The sequence below is a fragment of the Streptopelia decaocto genome (genome assembly GCF_964273445.1).
Source record: "Streptopelia decaocto genome assembly, chromosome: 6".
NCBI lineage: Eukaryota > Metazoa > Chordata > Aves > Columbiformes > Columbidae > Streptopelia > Streptopelia decaocto.
The window spans coordinates 26,677,441-26,688,861 of record NC_138660.1 but is presented as its reverse complement, the minus strand read 5'-3'; the positions used below and the strand labels follow the sequence as shown (position 1 = coordinate 26,688,861).

General features: G+C 56.3%; 1 protein-coding gene across 1 annotated transcript; it reads left to right on the top strand.

Annotated features, from left to right (window-relative positions):
- The first annotated feature begins 296 nt into the window (after window positions 1-296).
- PTTG1IP (PTTG1 interacting protein) lies at window positions 297-11,037 on the top strand. Its single transcript, XM_082056005.1, has 7 exons — window positions 297-465; window positions 3,784-3,836; window positions 5,719-5,827; window positions 8,323-8,428; window positions 8,533-8,598; window positions 8,988-9,034; window positions 10,270-11,037. Exons 1-7 carry the CDS (start codon window positions 384-386, stop codon window positions 10,311-10,313), a joined length of 507 nt encoding a protein of 168 aa, XP_081912131.1. The 5' UTR covers window positions 297-383; the 3' UTR covers window positions 10,314-11,037.
- The last annotated feature ends 384 nt before the right edge of the window (window positions 11,038-11,421 follow it).

Below are 11,421 nucleotides of genomic sequence, written 5' to 3'. Positions count from 1 at the left end.
CCAGGTGTGGTCTCAGTTTGTGCTACTCCAGCATGAACAAACCCAAAGTCTCCAGTGAAGTTACGCTGCCTCATCCCATCGCAGTGACCATGTGAGCTGATGTATCAACAAAACTACGGCACCTCCGTTCTGTCCGGGCGCGGAAGGGGCCCGGATTGGCACAGGGGCTCCCGCGGGGCTCTGGCCCCCTCCTGCGGCCGGGCCCGGGGCTGCGGTGTGTCCCCCCGCCCCGCTGGGCCAGCCCCAGCCCGGCCCGGCCCTGCCCCGCGGCTCTCCCTTCCCGTCCAGCTCGGTGACCGCCGGGGCCGCCCCCGGCCCGCCCCCGTGCTCGGCCCTTCATAGGCGGCGGCGCCCGGCGGCCCAGGCCCCGTTCAGGCCGCGCCATGGTCCCGCCGCTGCCGCTCTGCGCCGCCCTGGCCCTGGCGCTGCTCCCCGCCGCTGCTGCCGCGCAGGACGGGCCGGCAGGTAAGCGAGACCGCGGGCCCGGCCCGTGACAACCCCGCCGCTCCTCCCCGCGGGGACCGGCGGCTCCGAACTCTCTGCGGTCCCGGTCCTGCCCGCGGCTTCCCCACGGGGAGGGGGACGGACCCCCCGAAACCTCGCCGTGACTTTGGACCCCACTTTTGCGGGACTTGGGACCCTGTGGCCACTGGGAGCTTCCCACAAGCCCGGGAGGGTGGCTGGACTGGGCCACCGTGTCCTGTGCTCAGACCTGGGCTGTGCCCTCCCGTGTGAGGAAAGGCTGGGGGAGCTGGGGCTCTGGAGCTGGACAAGAGGAGACTGAGGGGGGACTCATTCCTGGGGATCAATATGGAAAGGGGGAGTGTCAGGAGGATGGAGCCAGGCTCTTCTGGGTGACAACCAGTGACAGGACAAGGGGCAATGGGTGCAAACTGGAACGCAGGAGGTTCCACTTCAGTATGAGAAGAAACTTCTTCCCGGTGAGGGTGGCAGAGCCTGGCCCAGGCTGCCCAGGGGGGTTGTGGAGTCTCCTTCTCTGCAGACATTCCAACCCGCCTGGACACCTTCCTGTGTAACCTCATCTGGGTGTTCCTGCTCCATGGGGGGATTGCACTGGATGAGCTTTCCAGGGCCCTTCCCATCCCTGACATTCTGTGACTCCGTGATTCTCCTGCCGCACTGACCCACATCCCCAGGACGCCATCGTCTGTGGTGGCTCTGGTGCCAATGTGTCCATAGCAGCAGGGGCTCCCTGTGCCAGATAGGGGGAACCGGGTCCTGACCATGGGCGCAGATTTCAGCCGTGGTGCTGCTCCCATTGCCTGCAGCGTTTCCTGCGGAAGGAGGGCTTGGACGAAGCAGCTCCGGGCACGCACAGGGTGGCCAGTGCGGCCTTGGGGGTGCAGCTGGGCAGTGGGAGCGGGAGGTCAAGTCACATCCTTGTGGGAGCTCAGCAGGCTATGATCCTGCCCGGGGCACCGGTGTGTCCTACTGTGCTCTGCAAGCTGGGTGCTGCAGGAGAGGCTTTACCTGTGGCTTTTCCAGCTGCCACCGTGATGGTGCTGTGCGTTCAGTGGTGCCAAGGGCTCAGGCGGGAGCTGGGTGGCTATGCTGGGCAGGGGGGACATCCCCAGCAGTGGCCCTTGGGAGAAGATCGTCCTTCAGCACAGGGGACACTGGCTGGGGGAGCAGGGAGACGATGGGTGCTGTCAGGGCTGGGTGAGGAGCAGTAGGTGTCCGCCAGCTTCTCCTTGGTGGGGGTAGGATGTAGCGTAGTCCTGTGGGTGCCAAGCTCTGGCAAAAGGTGGGGGACAGTCCCCTTCAGGGGTGTCCCGAGAAGTCTGGTGTCCCGAGAAGTCTGCCCGCTCTTCTGAGGAAGGAGCTGCTCTCCACGTGATGACCAGCCCTGTGACGGCTGCGTGGTGGCTCCGGCTGGGCGGAGAGCAAGGATCTGTGTGTGTTTCGCTGTCCTGTGTCCACCCCAAGCCATTCACTTCTTCTCTTGTAGCCAAATGGCGAGAGGCTTCTAGCACAGCAAGAGCTGCTGTTCCACCTCTGTCCCTGGGGATTGTGGTGCTTCTCGCACTGTCCTGTGCGAGGCGTTCACACAGAACCCCGATCCTGGAGCAAAACCCCGATCCTGGAGCAAACCCCCGATCCTGGAGGGATGCCAGTTCCTGGAAATGGCCCATTCTCGTGCAGCTGTAGGGGGGTGACTCTGGCTTAATGGCTCAGAGGATGAATCCTGTCTGGGGTGCCAGGAGAGGGGACACCCCAGGGGAAAGTGCAATGTCAGTAGGAAGCCTGGTTAAAACCACAGGCTCTCCTTTAGCCTGCTGGTGGCTTCGGAGCGGTGAGCGGCTGTTCCGTGACTCGCTGTAAGCAACAGTCTCGGGGCAGCGACGCTTCTCTGGCCTCAATTGGAGAAACAGGGAAGACGCAGCTTCCTGAAGTGCTTAAAATCTGCAATCTCGGCTTCTCTGGGCGGTGTGTAAACACCCTTATCTGAGCTATGTTAATAAATTGCCCAGTTGTTTGGAGGGCTGCGCAGAGCATGTGACAGTGGGTCACAGCTGAGGGTTCCTGCCAGCTGGAGAGAGAAAATGCAGCTTTGCTGCTTGTGAGTGTGAAAAACAAGCACCTCTGGGACTGATTTTTTATTTCTTTTTCCTGATTAAGGGTGCTGTGAAGCAGTGATCCTTCTTCTAGCAGTTACTGAGTAGTCTAGCAAATTGGTTTGTGTTGTTTTGGTTTGATTTTTGTATTCGAACCACAGTCAAACAAGCTGCCTCTAACACTCTTTAGGTGGGGGTGAGGTTTAAATGGCTGATCCTCAAGGGCTGGCAAACCACCCTTCCTGAGGATCGGGGAGCACACCAGAGAAATGGCAGGTGAGTATTCTGTAGGAGGACTTGCCCAGAGAGCTGGTGGGGCCGGGGGCTGCCCGCTGGGCCACCACATCCTGCGCTCAAACCTGAGCTGTTTCACTGACCCGCATCCCCGGGATGCCATCGTCTGCGGTGGCTCTGGTGCCACCGTGTCTATAAAGCAGCAGCTTCCTCTGCCAGATGGGGGGGAAACAGGTCCTGAATGCAGGTGCAGATTTCAGCTGCGGTGCTGCTCCCATCACCTCACAGAACCGCAGAATGTCAGGGGTTGGAAGGGACCTGGAAAGCTCATCCAGTGCAATCCCCCCATGGAGCAGGAACACCCAGATGAGGTTACACAGAAAGGTGTCCAGGCGGGTTGGAATGCCTGCAGAGAAGGAGACTCCACCTGGAGCGTTTCCTGCAGAAGGAGGGTTTGGGGAGTTGGCTGGGGCAGGGCACAGCACTCACCAGCACGGGGTGTGGGCTCCCGTGGGGACTGTAGCTGCGTATCCCCCCTTGTGCTCCTCTGCTTCTGCTTTCCCTGACAGTAACTTCCTTGTCTGAGGCTTGTTTGCTTGAGCTGCTCCATCACCCGGAGATATGAGACTGCACTGCCTGAGCGGTGCTTGTCCTTGTCCTTGCAGGGTCCCTGCGGACCCACCCCAGCTGTGTCCCCAGCAGATGCTCAGGCTTTTAGGGAGATACAAGCTCACAGCTCGGGGCGTTGGGTCCGCACAGACAAGGCAGATGACTTCCATTTGCCTTTGTGTCCCCCAGTGTGGCACTGAGTGTGTGGTGACGCTGGCAGCTCCCACGGCGGCGTTCCCCAGCGCTGCTGCCACTCCGAGGGGAGCAATCGCCTCCTGCAGCGGGCAGGACCCGGCTCTGAGGAGCCTGGAGGTTTAAACCACTGAGAAGTACTGAGGTATCTTTTTTTTTTTCCTTCCTGTAGAGTGTCACCAGTATACGAACAGGAGCTGCGAGGAGTGTCTGAAAAATGTCACCGTAAGTAGCAGCAGTAAAACTCGCAACCTCTCACACTGCCTGAAAACACAGCGTGGGCATTGCGGGGCTCTTACGGAGCAGTTTCCTCCCTCCCCTGCCATTGTCCCGAGCACACTGTGGGTGCCACCCACCCATGACAGGGAGAGGGCAGCCCCGCTTGGTGCTCTGGAAAGAGGTTGCCAGAAACCGTTTGGGTTTTATCGTGTGCTTTTTGAGTTGAGCACTGGAATTGCAAAGGTCCTCCTCAAAGATGGGACAGGGGGACGTGCCGTGACAGAGCTGAGAAGGCTGGAGTGGCTGGTCACACTGCCCCTCCGCTTGTCTGTGGGTGCAGGTTGCGTCCCCATGTCCTGCCAACTTCCGCTGCCTTATCTCCGATATCAGCAAACTTGAACTTGAGTCAGATCTCGGAGATCTCACCAGAACCAGTTTGACTAAACCCAACTGAATGCCGGCCTTGGGTGTTGGAGCCACCGGGAGCGGAGGGTGCAGAGCTCCTGCAGGTAGTCTGGCTGGGAAAGGCTGGTGAAGGCACCAACAAACCTCTTCTGCCCATCAGCTCTGTGCTGAGCACCTGCCTCAAAGGCTTTATTATTTTCCCAAAAATGCTGCATGCAGGTAAACAGGTAAACAGTTTCTCTCCTGGGTGGGAGGGTCTCTGGCAAGGCCCCATGTTTTCTGCAGCAGCAGAATTTCTTATGGAATACATTTTATGGCAGAGTTTTGCTTCTTAAACTGCAGAACTTCATTCTTCAGGGAGTAACATTCTACTTTATGGTTGTTGTGAAACCGTAAAATACCAAACACATGTAATCTAATGACACACTGTCCTTCTGAATCCATGGCCAACACAAGAAGCATCCTCTACTTTACTCTTCCAGGGAGGTTTTATACCTGAGCCAGCTCTGTGGCACTTCAGCACTTTCAAGAAATGCATAAAACCCTCCTTTTTCCTTATTAGCATCTAATCCCAATTAAAACAAAAATATTAGCTGTATTATGTTAACTTAATGGAGAAAACAGCTACATGAACCTGGGGTTCCTTAGCCCCAGTACAGACAGTGGCTGATTTACTAAACCCCAAGTTACCATCACTTCTTTCATTGTCTTCCCGGTCAGCTGGTTCAACAATGACCTGAAACCACTGCAAAAGCTCATTCCATGTTGAAAACAGAGATGTTATGCAAAACAAATTCAATGCAACCTCAATATGTTAAGGAGATGGTGACTTAGTGATTACCACCATCATGCAAGCCACGAGAAGGGTTCTCAGGATCTTTGCTCACTCTGGAAAACTGCACTCACAGAATCCCAGAATGTCAGGGACTGGAAGGGACCTGGAAAGCTCATCCAGTGCAGTCCCCCCATGGAGCAGGAACACCCAGATGAGGTTACACAGGAAGGTGTCCAGGGGGTTGGAATGTCTGCAGAGAAGGAGACTCCACAACCCCCCTGGGCAGCCTGGGCCAGGCTCTGACACCCTCACCCCCAACAAGTTTCCTCTCATCTTTAAGTGGAACCTCCTGTGTTCCAGTTTGCACCCATTGCCCCTTGTCCTGTCACTGGTTGTCACCCAGAAGAGCCTGGCTCCATCCTCCTGACACTCCCCCTTTCCATATTGATCCCCAGGAATGAGTCCCCCCCCAGTCTCCTCTTGCCCAGCTCCAGAGCCCCAGTTCCCTCAGCCTTTCCCCATAAGGAACGCCTCTCCTGCTGGGGGCAAGCCTGTGCTGACTGAACACAACTGTTACTCCTGAGCATCCTGGTACTGCTGGGTGGTACCTGGTCCCTGGGAGCAGGTGGCCGGGATCCTGTTGCCATGGCGAGCTGTCAGTGCTGCTGTGCACCAGTAACGCTGTGCTGCCTGGTTCCTGTGTCCCAGTGCCTGTGGTGCGCCAGCAGCGGGAGGTGTGTGGAGTACCCCGCGCGAAGAGTCCTCCCACCGTCCGACCTCTGCGAGCTCCGCTCTGCGCGCTGGGGAGTCTGCTGGGGTGAGTAGATTGCACTCAAGCAACAGCTGCTAAACGGCACCGCCTGCTGCTCACACCGGTGGGAAGGGGAGTTTTCCCCAGCCTCCCTTTCTCGCTGACGGTGTAGCAGTGACAGGCTGGAGTCAGTCAGTTTCTGCAAACTTCCTGAAGCGTGGGCGAGAAGGCACAGTGTGAGCAGTTTCCTGCCTTCTGGCAAGAAGGACCTGCTGGGCTTAATGCTGCTCTAAATAGGTTCCTCCTGCTTTGGTGTGATGGAGGCTTCTGCATGAGACTGGCACCTGGGAACAAGGACCTGGGGGTGTTGGTGACAGCAGCTGAACATGAGCCAGCATGTGCCCAGGTGGCCAAGAGGCCACCAGCATCCTGGCTGGTACCAGCACTGGTGTGGCCAGCAGGCCCAGGGCAGTGACCGTCCCTGTGCTGGGACCTGGGGAGGCCAAACCGCCAATCCTGGGGGCAGTTCTGGGCCCCTCACACCAAGAAAGGCCTTGAGGTGCTGGAGCGAGTGGAGAGAAGGGAACGGAGCTGGTGAGGGGCTGGAGCACAAGTGTGATGGGAGCGGCTGAGGGACCTGGGGGGTTCAGCTGGAGAACAGGAGCTGAGGGGAGACCTTCTGATCTCTGAACTGCCTGAAAGGAGCTTGGAGCCAGGGTGGGGTCGGGCTCTGCTCCCCAGGAACAAGCGCCAGGAGCAGAGGAAACGGCCTCAAGTTGCGCCAGGGGAGGTTGAGGTTGGATGTGGGGAACAATTTCTTCCCCAAAGGGCTGTGGGGCATTGGAACAGGCTGCCCAGGGCAGTGCTGGAGTCACCATCCCTGGAGGGCTGGACAGACAGACATGAGGTTCTCAGGGACAGGGGGCAGTGCTGGAGTCAGGTTGTGGTTGGACTCGATCTTGAGCACCTCTTCCAACCAAAATGATTCTCTGATTCTCTGGAGGCCTTGCTTAGGCTTCTAGTGCTGAGTGTGCTGGGGTCCTGCTCAGCTCTTTCCCACCTGAGAAAACACCCCCTTCCAAAACCAGCCCTGCATGAGCTGCCTGCAGCCAGGTCACCTGCAGGACCTTTTTCCAACCAACAGCTGGCTGTTGGCTGCTTTTCCTTCTTGGTGCTCCATTTCCTGGTGGATTTCTGCAGAAATGAGTGTCTTGTTTAGACCAGCCTTGGTGCGTGCCTGGTGACTTCAGCCAGGACTCAGCTTTTGGGAGCTGGGGCTTCATTTTTCTTCCCTGTCCCCTTGATGGGGAGCTTGGAGTTGAACTGTGGTCATCTGACATGTGTTGTGCTTGAGGCTGTGCTCTCTTCTCTACCCACAAGAGAGCTGAAACCACTCCCATCCCCTCTGGAGGAAGAATCTCCTCTTTGTGAGCACTACAGCACGCTTCTCCGAGCCTTGGGTAGGACCTTGAAATACTAGTTTGTATGTGAGTAGCTTCACAAAAGGTTTCATTATAGAAGAATGCATTCCTTAACTTGTGAAACTCGCTTTAGAGATTAGTCCTGTGAGAGATTAGCTCTTCAATGAGTCTGCATTTTTGGCGTGTGTGACTTCAGCCTTTATCATGAGGTAGAGAAGCTCTTGGTGATCTGAACCCCAGGCTTGCCCTGAAAGCCAAGGTTTCAGAAGCACCAATACTCCCTTTTGAGCTGAAGAGCCCATTTGGGTTTGTCTCGGCCCCACTGGGCTGACTTCTGGTCCTGGGGTCAGACTCAGTGGGTCTGTGGCAGTGCAGCCAGGGAAAGCTTCACCTTGCTGCAGGGTGAGGCAGTGCTGGGGACAGGCAGGTCTCCAATCCCATCGTTGAATCATAGAATAGTTTGGGCTCTCTCAGCCTTTCCTCACAAGAAAGATGCTCCAGACCCCTCAGCATCTTGCTGGAATCCCTCCAGTAATTCCTTGTCCTTCTTAAACTGGGGACCCAAAACTGGACACAAAACTCCAGATGTGGCCTCACCAGGGCAGAGCAGAGCGGGAGGATGACCCTCCAACCTCCCTCGACCTGCTGGCCACACTCTTCCTCATGCACCCCAGGTACCGCTGGCCACAGATCACACTGGTGGCTCATGGTCACCCTGTTGTCCCCAAGGACTCCCAGGTCCCTCTCTGCAAGCCTGCGTTCCAGCAGGAAAGGATCCCGGCACTGCAGGATCCCTTCATGGGTCACTGTTCACCTGGGTTAGTGATTAAGAGGGCTTTGCTCCTGTTCCTGCTGGAGGAGTTTGACCCGAGTGTGTCCCTTCTTGCCCTTCTTCATCGCCAGTAACTGAGCACCGTGCTCTGCAGCTGCATATACTCAGTTGGTGTGTATGTGGTACGTGCTGGTGCCAACATGTGGTCTCCGTGTAGGTAAATGATGTCCATCCTGCTTTCCCAGGCTGTTACATGTCTCCAGCGCAGTGACCGAAGCTGCTGGTTACTGGAGTTATGTGCCTGTAAATATTGTAACTCCAGGCAGCCATGCATTTGTGTGCTAAATGTGTGTTGTCAAATCTTTTAGTGGACTTCGAAGCCCTGATCATTGCGATGTCCGTGGTGGGAGGAACAATCCTCATCATGCTGGGCGTCTGCTGCTGCTGCTGCTGTTGTAAGAAAAAGAGCAAAAAGCAAGTATCGGAGGGGTTCCCTGTTTTCTCAGAGCGGCTCAGCTGCAGCCACGTGCTGTTGCAGAACTGTGTGCCAAGCGCTAACAGGCTCTTCTGTCTGTCAGGCCAGACAAGGATGAGGAGAGAGCGGCCAGGGAGCGGGAGAAGAGGCGGGTGCGGCAGGAGGAGAGGTGAGCGTGTCCCGCAGCCCCGCCGCCTCCGGCTACAGAAGGATTTGGCTCCTGTCTGTGCCATCAGACGTGACGCCAGGAGGCACGTGGGGCTCGACACGTGGTCAGGGGCTGCTTCAGCCCTCACTCAAATGTAAAGCTCACCAGCAATGTCTTTCTGGGGTGACTCGTGGTTGCAGCATCACAACAGTGTTGTGTATCCGGCATCCTGAGGGTTGCTGGCGTGTGTGGGTGCTGGTGGTCCCCAGTGTCTTGGGGAGGTGGGGGGGCTGAGCAAAGCTGGCAGCCTGGGGCTCCCCAGATTGGAAAGAACAAGGAGCTGTAGCTTCTCTTGCCTGGTTTTGTATCACCAGTCACTAACTGGTGGTTTTTCTGTTTGCTTCTTGCAGGAGAGCAGAGATGAAATCACGGCATGATGAAATCCGAAGAAAATATGGTACAGTGCTGAGATGAGCGATTCAAGCTAAGCTTTAGATGGAGCAGCCTCGGTAGCTGTGTTCCTAGCTGTGGTTACAGCTGCAGAGGAGACCTGGAGATTCGGCTGTGTGTGCCTGAGGGGAACAGCGGCTTGGAAGGAAGGGGGGAGCTGGGGAGGAGTGCCATCGTGGAGCAGGGAGCAGCCAGGCTCACACATGCTGAGCAAGGTGATCTCTGGCTTTGAGGGGCCACAGGGGAAGCTGGAGACCCTTCCTCTGCCTGCAGCTGCTGCCCGCTTGTTGGAGGAGTTCCTTGCCCTGGGTTTCCTGCAGACTCGGGCATGGATCCCAGAAATTCCTCTAAAGTCAATAATTTATTCCCAAGGCACAGCGTAGAGAAGCTCGAGCTGGTGCCTCCTGGAGAGGGACCCTCAGCAGGAAAAGACTTGGACAATTCTACCCCCCCGGTCCCAGCCCCTGCCCCCCCTGTGTCACTTGGGGCCAGTTGCAAAATTAGAGTCTTCTCTCCAGGGCTGCAGCTTCCCTGATCTTCCAGCTTGAAGACTCTGAGGCCTTTTTAACTTAAGGAAGCAGAAAGTTCAAAGTTTCACAGCTTGCAGAAGTTACACTGAGCAAACTTACTTAGGAAAAGTGAATTCTATACGAGCAGTTTCTGACCAAGTTCTACCAGAAGCGGCACAGCAAATAATTCCATAAGCTCAGGTGGTCTGGAGGGTCTTTTGCAACCAAAATGATTCTGTGATTCTAAAAGTGTTGGGCTGGGGCTGGGAAAGCAGCCGGTGGAGTGACATGGGGGCTTGTCACACACCACAGGTCAGCCCCGTCCCCTGCCTTGCTGTCTCCTAGGTGTGGATGTAAGAGCAGGGGAGCAAGTCTAAAAAGAGTGTTAATTTCATTTGGGTCTGTGCTCTTTGCTGCCGATTCAGCCCAACAGACGGAGCATGCAGAAGGGGTGCTCTGGGCGATCAGTCCTGCTGCTTTACCTGGACTTTGGACTGTATGGGAGAGGAGTTTGCCATGAGGTTGAGCTTCTTAATGGCTCTGTCCTCTTGTGCAGAGGAGGAGAGCGCAAGAGGGCTGAGCGCGCGCACAGCTTGAGCGAAAGCCGTTCTTTCGGGAGGGCTGCAGCACTGGATGAAGCACGAATGACAGAGTTGTTACCAAGAATGAGGTTTCTTGCTGGCTGTGGCTGGCAGGGCAGCTGCTGTCTGAACGATGCTCTTTGCTCTTCCAGGCCTGTTCAAGGAAGAGAACCCGTATGCGAAATTTGAGAACTAGCATCCCTGGACCTGCCCACCCCGGTGAACAGTGCCTTCCGCAGGGCCACAGGACTCCATGCTTCCCCCGCCACGAGGAGACCACCGTGGTGCCACAGAAGATGAGCCAAATGCTTGGTGACACCGTTGTCCCCACTCCAGATGCTTGGTTTGCTCCGGAGCTTTGCTCTTGCTCTGCTGGTGCAGGAAAACGTGGTGGCAATGTTAGAGGATGACACGTTTCTTCTCACTGACCCCTGGGGTGGTAACGGAGTCCTAAGCAATGCAAATAACAGTCCTTGTCCCCAGCCAAGGGCTAAAGCAGCCTTGTGCATCTCTCTTGCTCCTGCCTCTCCACATACCCTTCATGCACACAGCACCAGCCTCTTCTGTCCCCCCTTTTCTTTCATTTTTTTTTTTCTTTTAGTATAGGCAAAAACCAGCAAGAGTTTCTTGACTCATTGGTCAGCAGGAGGCCTTGGCTGTCACTCCAGGTGCCTGTACAGCACATTTGCATTCCTTGCACAACGCACAAGTTTCTGATTGTCTCAGGCCTCCAAGAGGAAGGTTCCATGTGCACGTTCTTGCTTGCAACTAATCTGGGGAAATGCCCCAACTCTCCTACCTCTCTGTGCCTTTCGAGAAGGGTGGTCTCCCGGGCGCCATGGCCACGGCTGGTAGCAATGCTGTAGGATTCGGATGCATTTACAACTTATTGACTATATATTAAAATGATTTGATTACTATCCTAACCTGAAAGAGTTTAATTCTCGTCCGCACCAGGTACGGGTTGGCAGCGTTGGCTGATGGAGTCATCACTGTGACATGGCCTCAACGGGGTCGCTGGGGGGGGCAGAAGAAAGGCCGCACAGAGCTCTTGCTGGGCTTGGAAGGAGTCTGTCTATGGAGATGTTCAGGTGTTGGGAAAACTGAGTCTTGGGAGTAACTGCTTGGCCTGTGTCCCCTGGCACCCAAGAGCCCTTCTCTAAGTGGGCTGGGGGCTCTTGGGGACACAGCCCAAACTCTGCACTGTGCAGCCTGTGTGAGGGACCTGGGGATGGGGAAAGAAGGATGGGAGCTGGCTGCGCTTGTGTGGTCCTGTGCTGGACCAGAAAGGCTTTGCAGTGTGA

What these genes read in the sequence shown, in the direction of transcription:
- PTTG1IP (XM_082056005.1), top strand. Translation starts at nt 384, where the DNA reads ATGGTCCCGCCGCTGCCGCTCTGCGCCGCCCTGGCCCTGGCGCTGCTC. An exon ending in CGCGCAGGACGGGCCGGCAG is followed by an intron (nt 466 to 3,783) that starts GTAAGCGAGACC and finishes TCCTTCCTGTAG; the next exon opens with AGTGTCACCAGTATACGAAC. An exon ending in TGAAATCCGAAGAAAATATG is followed by an intron (nt 9,035 to 10,269) that starts GTACAGTGCTGA and finishes TTGCTCTTCCAG; the next exon opens with GCCTGTTCAAGGAAGAGAAC.